The sequence below is a fragment of the Dama dama genome, chromosome 14 (genome assembly GCF_033118175.1).
Source record: "Dama dama isolate Ldn47 chromosome 14, ASM3311817v1, whole genome shotgun sequence".
In the NCBI taxonomy this organism is placed as follows: domain Eukaryota; kingdom Metazoa; phylum Chordata; class Mammalia; order Artiodactyla; family Cervidae; genus Dama; species Dama dama.
Genome location: NC_083694.1, coordinates 28,363,391 through 28,376,099, shown reverse-complemented (window position 1 = coordinate 28,376,099; position 12,709 = coordinate 28,363,391). Strand labels below are relative to the sequence as shown.

Sequence of the window (12,709 nt, the reverse complement as noted above, 5' to 3'; positions counted from 1 at the left end):
TAGAAGGAATTTTCCTGTTAATTGATGACATATTCTTAACTTTTTCAAGCAAAATTTTTTAAGACCAATGTGACATGAAAAATAATTAATTTGAAATTCACATGGAAAAATACTGGAACTTCCATGTTATGACATAAATGCTTTGTTACGACTACTTTAAAATGTTTTAGTACATTATGAACGTATCAATTCAAAACATGCTAGTCATTCTGAGTACTCATGGTTACGCAAGTATTTATTTTCCTTATTGTCTTTACTAAAATTAAGTTCAGGCATGTTCAAACTTATAATATTAGTGAGTAATAAATAAGCAATTTGATATTCCAACATAGTTTTTATAATTCCTGTTATTCAATGTGACAATAGAAATATGAGCTTCATTAGCTTTACACTTCCCTCTTAATGTTTTCTTCAAATTAAAAAAACAGTGCTGTCTCAGAAGTGCTTTACAAGTCCTGTGACCTTTTTAATTCAAGTGACTGTGAAGCCTCAGGATATTATTTTAAGGATGATCTTTGGGAGGATACCTGCCTTTTACATTTACGATCTCATTTAATTCTCACAATAGTTTTATAAGATGGTAGAACACTCAGTTTAGAGATCGATTGGGAGGCTAGGGAGTGAAGGATTGACCGATGTGCCATAGGAATAGCTAATAAGTGCTGGAAACAGGGAGGGCACTCAGGGCTGCCCTTATGTCCCTGTCATTCTTCTTCCAACTTTTGGCGAATAGGTTTCTCAATGCGAGTTTTTTATCCTAGCAATGTGAAATTAATCAGGATGTATTTTAAGTAGTTTAAAAATTGATGTAGCTAGAATTTGGCCAACTGTTGTTTTCCTATTGAATTTTATATGTAAAATATATCCTTGTCACTTAACTACATATATGATAACAATTTATGTTTCTTTGGTGCTGGGGGTCTAGTCACTAATCATGTCCGACTCTTGCAGCCCCATGGACTGCAGCCTGCCAGCCTCCTCTGTCCATGGGATTTCCCATGCAAGAATACTGGAGTGGGTTTCCGTTTCCTTCTCCAGGGAGTCTTCTCCACCCAGGGACCAAGCCTGCATCTCCCACATTGCAGGCGGATGCTTGCCGTTGCGCCATCGTGTGTTGTGTTGTTAGTCTCTCAGTCCTGTCCGACTCTCTGTGACCCCGTGGTCTCTCCATGGAATTCTCTACACAAGAATACTGGAGTTGGTTGCCATTCCCTTCTCCAGGAGATCTTCCCGACCCAGGGATTGAACCAGGATCTCCTACATTGCAAGCAGATGTTATTTTTTTACCATCTGAGCTACCAGGGAAGCCCCAAAATTATTTCCCTAAAAGCTTAACAACACTGAAAACAGAAACCTGCTCTTTAGTGTGAAATGGTGCATAATTCTTCTTGCAAGGCCATTCAGTTATTTTCTTGCAAACTCTGATATGCTTCTGTTTATGCAATCCACAGTTTATGCAAAATAGTCACAGTGGTTACAAAAATACAGCATGTGGGGTGTGGAGCAGCTAGAAGATACTTGTGTTACACAGGTACCCTTACCTTCAGTTTTCTTAAATGATTGAACAGCCTTGTTCACAGCAGTATTTTAGATTTCATCTATTTAGGTTGTACATATTTGAGGTATACAACATGAAGATTTGATATACATAATGCAGTCAAACTAATTAACATGTCACATCTCATAGTTATCATTTATTACTGAGTGATGAGTACAACTAAAAGCTACTCTCTTAGTGTATTTTCAGTGTTCAACGCAGTATTATGAAGAGTCATCATGCCTGTACATTAGACTTCTAGATTTATTCATCCTACATAACTGCAGCTCTGTACCTTTTGATCAACATCTCCCCGTCTGCCCCCACCAGCCCCTGGTAACCATCATTATATTACTTTGCTTCTTTGAGTTTCACTTTAAAATTTTATTTTTTAGATTGCACTCATAAGTGAAATTATGTAGTATTTGTCTTTCTCTGCCTAGCTTATTGCACTCAGCATGATGACCTCCTAATTCATCCAAGTTGTCATATAAGGTAGCATTTCCTTCTTTCTCACAGTTGAATAATACTCTATTTTATCTGTGTATCACCTTTTCTTCAGCTGTTGATCCATTGACAGACACTTGGGTTATTTCCATATCTGAACTACTGTAAGTGGTGATGTAATGAACCTGGGGGTGCAGATAATTGTTTTGATTCTTGATTTTGTTCCCTTTGTGTGCATACCCAGAAGTGGAATTACTGGATCATAGGGTAGTTCTAGTCTTATGTTTCTGAGGAGTGTTTGTACTGTTTTTCATAATAGCTGTACCAATATGCATTTCCACCAACAGTTCAATCAGATTGTTTTCTTGCTATTGAGTGGTTTGAATTCCTTATATATTTTAGATATTAACCCCTTTTCAGATGGATGGTTAGCAAATATTTTCTCCCACTTTATAGATTGTCTCTTCCCTTTGGTGATTGTTTCCTTTACTGTGCAAGAAGCTTTTTAGTTTGATGCAATCCCATCTGTCTACTTTTGCTTTTGGTGCCTGTGCTTTTGGTGTCATGTCCAAAACAGTCTTACCTACATCAGTGTCAGGAAGTTTTTCCCCTATATTTTCTTCTAATAGTTGCATGGTTTCAGGTCTTATAATCAAATCTCAATTCCATATCAAGTTGATTTTTTGCATATGTAGTGAGATGAGTTCAATTTCATTCTTCCACATGTGGAAAACCAGGTTTCTTAGCACTCTTTGTTGAAGAAACTATCCTTTCTCTAATTGTGTGTGTTCTTTGCATTTTTGATAAAGATCATAAATGTGTAGAAACAAATTTATTTCTCTATTGTGATGCTCTATTGTGTTCTAGTGTTCTGTGCATCTGTTATTACGCCAACTATGTTATTGTGGATTACTATATAATTTTGTAGTAGTTTTTGAAATCTCATGGTCAGATGCTACTAACTTTGTTGGGTTTTTTTGTTGTTGTTGTTGTTTTGTTTTGCTTATGATTGCTCTGGCTATATGTGATCTTTTATGGTTCCATATAAATTTTAAGACCTTTTCTAATACTTTGAAAAATGCCATTGCAATTTGATAGGGATTCCATTGAATCTGAGGATTGCTATGAGTAATGTAGTTATTTTTTAATTCTTCCAACCCATGAGCATAGTATATCTTTCCATTTATTTGTGTCTTCTTCAATAGCTTTCAGGCTTCCCAGGTAACTCAGCTGGTAAAGATTCTGTCTGCAGTGCAGGAGACCCCGGTTCAGTTTCTGGGTTGGGAAGATCCCCTGGAGAAGAGATAGGCTACCCACTCTAGTATTCATGGGCTTCCCTGATGGCTCAGATGGTAAAGAATCCATCTGCAATGCAGGAGATCTGGGTTCTATCCCTGGGTTGGGAAGATCCCCTGGAGGACGGCATGGCAACCTACTCCAGTAATCTTGCCTGGAGAATCCCTGTGGACAGAGGAGCCTGGAGGGCTACTTTGCCAACAAAGGTCTGTATAGGCAAAGCTGTGGTTTTTCCAGTAGTCATGTACGGATGTGAGAGTTGGACCATCATGAAGGCTGAACACCAAAGAATTGATGCTTTTGACCTGTGGTGTTGGAAAAGACTCTTGAGAGTCCCTTGGACAGCAAGGAGATCAAACCAGTCATTCCTAAAGGAAGTCAATCCTGAATATTCATTGGAAGGACAGATGCTGAAGCTGAAGCTCCAATACTTTGGCCACCTGATGCGAAGAGCCGACTCATTAGAAAAGACCCTGCTGCTGGGAAAGATTAAAGGCAGGAAGAAAAGGGGACGACAGAGGATGAGATGGTTGGATGGTATCACGGACTCGATGAACATGAGTTTGAGCAGGTTCTGAGAGATGGTGAAGGACAGGGAAGCCTGGATGCTGCAGTGCATGGGTTCGCAAAGAGTCAGACGTGACTGAGCAACTGAATAACAACAATAGCTTTCATCTACTTTGTTAAATTTATTCCTAAGTACTTTGTTGTTTTAATACTATTGTAAATAAAATGGTTTTCTTTTTCTTTTTCAGATAGTTCACTGTTAGTATATAGCAATGCAACTGATTTTTATATGGTGATTGTATATCCTGTAACTTTACTGAAATCATTTGTTGGTTCTAACAGTTTTTTAGTGAAGGGTTGAGGGTTTTCCATCTATAACATTATATTATCTGCAAACAGTGACAGTTTCACATCTTCCTTTCTGAGTTGGATGCCTTTCATTTCTTTTTCTTGCTTGATTGCTCTGACCAGAATTTCCAGTACTGTGTTGAATAGGAGTGGTGAGGGTAGGCACCCTTGTCTTGTTCCAGATCTTTGAGGAAAATATGTTAACCTTTCATTGTTGAGTATGATGTTATCTGTGAGTTTGTCATATATGGCTTTTATCATGTTGAGGTACATTCTTCTGTACCTACTATGTTGAGAGTTTTATCATTAAAGGATATTGAATTTTGTTAAATAATTTTTCCCACATCCATGGAGATGACCTTGTGATACTTATCCTTCATTCAGTTAATGTGCTGTATGACATTGATTGGTTAATGTATGTTGAGTCAACCTTGCATCCCAGGAATAAATTCTGCTTGATCACAGTGTCCGATCCTTTAAATGTGCTGTTGAATTAAGTTGCTGAGTATTTTGTTGAGAATTTTTACATTTGTATTCATCAGAGACATTTATTTTTAGTTTACTTTTTATGTAATATCTTTATTTGGCTTTAGTATCAGGGTAATGCTGGCTTTGTAAAAATGAGATTAAAACTGTTCCCCTGCTCTTTGATTTTTGGAAAAGTCTGAGAAGGATTGACCCTAATTTTTCATTAAATGAATTCTACCAAACATTTAATTCATAGGTGAATTTTGTTATTGTTGTTGTTCAGTCACTCCGTCGTGTTTGACTCTTTGTGACTCTATGGGCTATAGCCCTCCAGGCTCCTCTGTCCATAGGATTTTCCAGATAAGAATACCAGAGTGGGTTACCATTCCCTCCTCCAGGGGATCTTCCTGACCCAGGGATTGAACCTGGGTCTTCTTCATTGGCAGGTGGGTTCTTTACCACTAAACCACCTGGGAAGCCCCTTGGTGAATTCTACCAAACATTTAATGAAAAATTAAGAAGAATTTAATTAAGAGAAGTATAGAATTTGGGTAATTAGCCTTATCACAGTCTTATGTAATTTAGTGTCTTGGGTATAGTAGTGTGGCTGGGAGGAAAAGGAAAGAAAACAGTATTTATCTTAGTTTTTTTGTAGTTCTGTATAGAAAGCTTCTCTTCCTACATTGGCATTACCACCATTGCAGTTAGAAAATTAGCAGAAAAATCATTCCTGTTTTTCACAAATACCTTTCCTACAAAATAAAATGGCAGGCCATCTCCCGGCCGAAGGCATCTTCAATCATGGTATGCATATACTCTTATTACTGAGAAAGATCCTTCCCAAGATGGACTAGCTGAAGGTAAGTACAGATGCACACAGTCTATTCAATTTCAATATGAAAATTAGAACTCATGCTGAGATTTCAGTGAAGGGTAAAGTTATAATGTGTTATGTTTAGAGTTTTAAAATTTGGTGTGTTATTTCAGGAGCTCTGGGCCAAGGATTTATTCGCTGATTTTTTTTTCCAAGTTTGTTTTATTCTTTTTTACTAGGAAGAAAGTTTCTGTGACCATTAGCTCTGGATGTCTGATTCCCTCTGCTCTCCTGGGCTCCAGAGGTAGTTCTAAAGTTATCAGACCAGAATTTAGAGAAGGCTTAACTTCTTTAGCCTTTGTTATAATAGCCACATTTACTTTCTCATTTAGTGCTATTTCATTTGGGGCAAGGTATGACTTCAAATTATAGTTAATTCATTTTTCCTTTGGGAGAGTCAAGTTTTTGGTCAGATTTTAACTTACATACTTTTCTTTAGATTTCTCTTTTTTTTTGTATTCTTAATTAAGAATATAAATTATATTCTTAGTCTATAATGTATTGTAAATAGAAAAGTTTATATAGAACTAACAGAATTGCTTCTGTTAACTAATTGCTAATACAAAGAATCAGATGTCAAGCACAATCTTAACTGAGGAGAATAACTTGTGGCTTCTATGGGGTTTCTTTTTCATATAATCAGTTTTATTTGAAAAGTTTATGGTTAAAAGGCATAATTATTTTAAGGTGTTCTACCATGGTGGAAATTTATTCTAACATAGGCATTTTATTTACTCTCAAAGGACTTTCTTCAGAAGATACCACACCTTTAATGCAAGAAAATGTACTACATGTAGCCACACATGCGGTTAGTGATGAAGAATCTGCAGAAGTCAATGCTAACGATCAACTAGAAGCCCCAAAGCTGGTTCTGCAGTCTCTGTTCTCACTTATACGAGGTGAAGTTGAGCAGTTGGATTCAAGAGCACTTCCCCTTTGCCTTCACCAGGTATCTTGCTGAACTTTCAATTGCAGCCTCACTGAAATTCTGGGGCCAATATTTGTAATAATCTAAAGTGCAATTCTCTGTCATTGATTCTGCTCTGCCTGTCCTTGGTGCGTCCAGGAGAAGGTGACCGTGGGTCCACAGCTGGTAGGAAATCTGGCACATCTCTGACTGGTGGCCACATGTTGGCTTGGATCATCAGTCTGTGGCTCATAGAATCACCAGCTGCTTTTACTCGGTGGTGGTGGTGGTTTAGTCAATAAGTTGTGTCCAACTCTTGAAACCCCATGGACTGTAGCCTGCCAGGCTCTTCTGTTCAATGAGATTTCTCAGGCAAGAATACTGGAGTGGGTTAACATTTCCTCCTCCTGGGGAATCTTGCTAACCTAAGGATCAAACCCGCGGTTCCTGTGTCTCATGCATTACAGTCAGATTGGTTACTACTGAGCCACCAGGGAAGCCCCTTCTCTTAGTTAGTGTGTACAAATGAGGGTCGGTGTAGTTCACAAATGAGTCAATGTAGAAAGTGCTTAGTAAGTACCAACAAGGTGCCCAAAGCTAAGCTAGACACTAGGGAAATAGATTACATAAGAACATGTCCTCAAAACACACACTGTAGAATAGGAGAAACAATTATGTAGGTAACTAATGGTGGAAGTCTGTATAAAGTATTAGAGTAGGTATGTGCTTCAGGTTCAGCAAAAGCACAAAATGCCTGATTAACTTTGTCCTTTGGACATTAGGCAGAAACAAGGTGATTCTTGAGCTGGGTTTTGCAGGATGTATAGGCTCACAATAGATAAAGTGAACTGGTACAGAAAGAGATCAGCCTTTGCAAAGACATGACTGGGATGTTATTTTGAAGATTAAGATGGAAGAGAGACGAGAATTAAGATTGGATAACTTGTAACATTAAGGTCTTGCTTTTAGAGGCTGAGAGCTTTTAATTATGCAGGTGCCAAAATTAGAATTCTAGAAATATAATTCTTGATGATAGGGTAAACTAGAAGACGGAGAGCCTGGAGACTGGGAGACCTTAAGGACAGTAATACAGAAGGTTTTTTACACAAGATAATTCTGAAAAGATTAAAGTCTTTATGAGCTGTGTTTTATTTTCTTTTAAAATGAAAATAATTCGTATATGGAAATAGAAGAAGCTTCATTTTTATTTCACTCACTCTTCCTGTTTCATTAAACATTTGCAATAAGCAGTGAATAATTTTTTAAAAGTAAAATAGCTTTTGTCCCAAGGCAGGAAAACATATATTCTTACAAATTTATATTACCTCCTTGGTGGACTTGAAGAATGCCTTTGAGAAAATGTGTACTACTTTTTTGACCTCTGGTGTGTTGCTAACATATAATACATGTTTACCATAGTTGAGAACTGTAGTTGAGAACCACCAGTACCAAGGCAGCTTTCTAATCTTTCAGCCTTCTTTGTTTTTTTTTTTTTTTTCATTTATTTTTATTAGTTGGAGGCTAATTACTTTACAATATTGTAGTGGTTTTTGCCATACATTGACATGAATCAGCCATGGATTTACATGTGTTCCCCATCCTGATCCCCCCTCCCACCTCCCTCTCCACCCCATCCCTCTGAGTCTTCCCAGTGCACCAGCCCTGAGCACTTGTCTCATGCATCCAACCTGGGCTGGCGATCTGTTTCACCCTTGATGGTATACATGTTTCAATGCTATTCTCTCAGAACATCCCACCCTCGCCTTCTCCCACAGAGTCCAAAAGTCTGTTCTATACATGTGTCTCTTTTTCTGTCTTGCATATAGGGTTATCATTACCATCTTTATAAATTCCATATATATGCGTTAGTATACTGTATTGGTGTTTATCTTTCTGTCTTACTTCACTCTGTATAATGGGCTCCAGTTTCATCCATCTCATTAGAACTGATTCAAATGTATCCTTTTTAATGGCTGAGTAATATTCCATTGTGTATATGTACCATAGCTTCCTTATCCATTCATCTGCTGATGGGCATCTAGGTTGCTTCCATGTCCTGGCTATTATAAACAGTTCAGCCTTCTTTGAATTTGTACAATGGATTGAGTTTGTGAAGGATATTTACACTAACCATTATTTCATTCTCCAAACAATCTAGAGATGCATTATCATCATCTTTACAAATGGGAGATACAAGACTCCCTCACAAAACAGGTTCCTTACGATTGTAGGGCTTTGTTTTGGGCTCAGTTGCTCAGTCATGTCTGACTCTTTGCAGCCCCATGGACTGGAGCCCACCAGGCTCCTCCATCCCTGGAATTTTCCAGGCAAGAAGACTGGAGTGGGTTGCCATTTCCTATTCTAGTGGCTCTTTCCGACCCAGGGATTGAACCCACATCTCTCAAAGCATGTGTTTTGGGGACAACTTGACAGAAATTTGAATACTAACTGTATAATAATAAATAACTATTGCATCATTGTCAAATTTCTTGAGATAATGGAATTGAAGGTAATGTAGGAGAGTGTCTTTATTCTTGGGAGACACACATGCAAGTAGTATTTAGGAGTAAAGTTACATAATGCCTGCAACTTAAGATATTTCAGTGGGAAAAAAATGTGTAAGAAAGGGAAAAAGAAAGAGAAGATTTGGCAAAATGTCAGTAATTGACAAATCTAAATAAAAGGTATATGACTTGATTTTACTATTCTTTGAAGTCTTCTGTAGAATTTCAATAGAAAGTTGGGGAAATGGACATTTGGAGTAAATAGAAACAGCTAAGTGTAGCCAAATCTTCAAGCAGTTTATGTCACTGGGCTATTGTTACATTAAATATAAGGAGAATGCTCTTTTCTACTAGCAGGTGATCCTATAGCTGAAGCAGATCTAGTAGAAAATCACATTTTTAGTCAGGAAGATAATAGTCTTGATCAGATGCAGATTATTTAAATTTTTTAATGTCTCAAAGTAAAACACCACCTTCATCCCCTAGGAACATGTCAGTTTGCTGAGTCCTGTAGGTTATGCTTCTGAAATACCTCAGCAGTCTGTCCTCTCCTGGCAAAGAAGATGAGAGAGTATAGTGGTGCCTTTAAAGTATGGGCTCTGGCTCTACTTTAAAATCTCTTAACCCTACTGCTAACAAACTAAGCAGCTTTTAGTTTCATCTTCTGTAATGTTGTAGAGGACTCATTGAAATACTGCATGTAAAAGTACTTAATATATCAATAACACTTGGTATGCTTAACATAAAAGTAACTAAGCATTAAGTGGTATAACTGTATTTCTCTGTCACTAATTCAAACATTGCTTGTTGGAAAGAGATGGCTGAAACTGCAGTAAGCTGAGACACCAGGGCAGCAGAAGTCAGCTGGTGACTGCCTTCCGTAGTCCAAGAATACAAAATATCCTGTCAGTTAGTCTCAACGGAAACACAAGTCAGAGAGAAGTGGAGTGACTTTTTTTTTCCATTATTTAGTAATTCCCAGCAATTCACACTGTGCCTTTCACTTGAATTTGATAGCTGTTAACATTTAGCCAGATTTTCGTTTTTCCCTCCTCCCGCTCAACCCTACCCCACATATTTATTTTCCATGAAACATCTTAAAGTAATCTTCAGGCATTACATCACTTCACCCTTAAATACTTGCACATAAATTTCCCAAGAACAATGACACTCTCCTAAATAACTTACAATGTCATTATCAACCCCAAGAAATGAGATGTTGGTTTAGTATTATTTAATATAGAGCCTATATTTGTTTCTTCAGGTTATTCCACAAATATTCATTATAACTAGTTCCCCTCTGATCCAGGATTCAGTGAAGGAGCACACATTGCATTTGGTTGTGAACATTCTTTAATCCTTAGTAATCCAGAACAATTCCCTGCCTTCTGTTTTATTTGTTTGTTTATTTTTGCTTGTATAACATTGACACGTCTGAAGAGTTAAGAACATGTAAAAATGTCCCATAATTAGGATCTGTCTGATTATTTCTTCATGATTTGATTCAGGTTAAAATATATTGGGCAAGAATTCTACCTAGGTAACATTCCATATTCAGATGTCTCTTGAACTCACTCCAGTCTGGCCTTTGTGCCAACTACTCCCCCAGAATTGCATTGTAAATGCTAGGATTGATCTCCATGTTGTGAATCTAGTTGTTAGTCCTCAGTTTTCTTCCTACTGGAAGTATTAGAAGCTCTGACAAGTTGATCACATGCTTTTTTTTGCAGCATTTTCTTTTGCTTTTTAGGACCCCCCCACTTTCCACTTTTATATCTTACCTCACTGGATATGCCTTCTCTGGGTCATTTGTTGAGTCCTCCAAATTTTACTGATTGTTAAACATTGGAGTGCTTGAGGATTCAGTTCTGCAGTATAGACTAAACATCCAGCTTCCTGAGGCATCTCATGGGCCTTTCAAACTTAAGATGCCCAAAATCAGACTTTGATTTTTTTTTCCTCCCTTTCGTTAGATGGCATATCCATCCCTCTAGTTGCTGAGACCAAATACTTTGAAGTCATCCTTCACTTTTCCCCATGTCCATATCCAATCAGCAGATCCTGCCAATCTATTTAAAAACCATGCAGATTCTGATGTCTTCTTTCCTCCTTCATTGCCGCCATCTCAATACAAGACACTATCAGATTTCATTCAGATTCTTGCAGTAAACTAATTGTAGAACCGTCTCTGCTTTACCTTTATTTCCATTTAGGTTTTTTTTTCCCCCCTCTACACAGCAGTCATTGTGATCCAGATAAAATGTTAGCTGGGATCATGAGACTTCTCTGTTCAAAACCATCCACTGACTTCTTTTCACATTCAGAGTAAAAGCCAAAATTCTTACCATGGCAAGACACTCCATGATCTGGCCCTATTACCTCTTAGACCTTAATTCCTAAAACTCTCCTTCTTATTAACTTCTTTCCAGATATACTGGGCTCCTAGCACTTCCTCAGCTATACCAGGAATGTTCCTACATCAGGGGCTGTGATATTTGCTTTTCATCCTTTCTCAGGGAGTCACTATATGATGTGCTCCACCAAAACAAGAGAGTAAACCAAGGAACAGAAAGGTTAAGATACAAGAAAATGGGGTGCTACCCTGGAGATGGGTGAAGGGGATCTCTAGGAGAAGAGAGAGTCTTAGATGACAGCTTTGTACCAAGAAGGAGATAGTACCCACTTCTATTTGAGCAGATCAGAGGGTCTGGGAAGAAACTTTTTTATCATTTTCCGATTTCTGAATATTTGGTGTGTCTGAATACATTGAGGGAAGATTTCAACTCTTGATAGACTAGAGTTGTATAAGCAGTAAGTGCGTGGAAAACTATACCCAAAAAAATACAAAAAAAAGAAACTCCAGAGAAAACAGAAAGTTTTCAGCAAAGGAAAAATATTAAGAGTTTACTACATGGCTTACTCATAATAAGGTAAACATTAAATGTTTATCTACCTTTTACTACAGCATAACAATATGGGATAGGTCAATATGTAAGAGAAAGTGTGTGTGATATATGTTTGTAGAGGAAGGAGCAAAAGACTCAATCCCCATTTTCTAAAACTGAAAAAATCAAGAAATAGCAAATATAAGCATAATATTTAGAGCTATAGCATTTTTTAAAAAGAGATACCTAAGCACTTACTCCTGAAGAAAGAATAGGACATGAACAGTAGGGCCTTTCTTAACACACCTTATAGAACCATTTGACTCTTTAAGCCATATAAATATATATTTTTGATAAAGATAAGAGGTAAAAGAAGAACTTTATAATTCAAACATAAAGTGAGAATAGCTTCTAGGTTAAGGTGACAGCGGAAACACGAAGAGGTGAATTTGAAATCTTGACATAAGGACTTGGTGTAGATAATGAAAAAAGGGATGATAAAGAAATCAGAAGAATAATTATAGGAATACCCAGTTAGGAGGAATGGTAGTACCACTGACAGAAATAAGGAAGTATTAGTGGAGAGTTAATTACAGGATAGTTAGTATTTTTAACATATTATATGGATGAATATGTGCTAAAGGACATTTGATATTAATGACTATGATCACTGCAGATATTCACTTACATTTTTAGCTCTCGGAACTCTCTTTTTTCTTTTGGCACTTAATATGTTTTATTGATTCTTGTTTTCCAAGCATCCATTGTAAATCTCTGTCAGTATGGGCATAACAGTACTAATCACAGCCTCCATAATAAGAATACTAAAATAGGAAACACTGTTTTAGTAGCACTATTCTAGGTTTTTTAGCCCATTTAATCCTCACAGTAATACTATTAGAATGACACATTATTATAACCAAAGAAGATTTTTTT

At 37.2% G+C, this 12,709-nt stretch overlaps 1 protein-coding gene across 1 annotated transcript in view; it reads left to right on the top strand.

Annotated features, from left to right (window-relative positions):
• The window catches only part of CNST (consortin, connexin sorting protein), a 93,681-nt gene that overhangs the window by 45,608 nt on the left and 35,364 nt on the right, over window positions 1-12,709 (top strand). Inside the window, exon 3 of the mRNA XM_061160206.1 lies at window positions 6,221-6,426. Coding sequence (XP_061016189.1) covers window positions 6,221-6,426 — 206 coding nt within the window. The remainder of the gene's footprint in view (window positions 1-6,220; window positions 6,427-12,709) is intronic.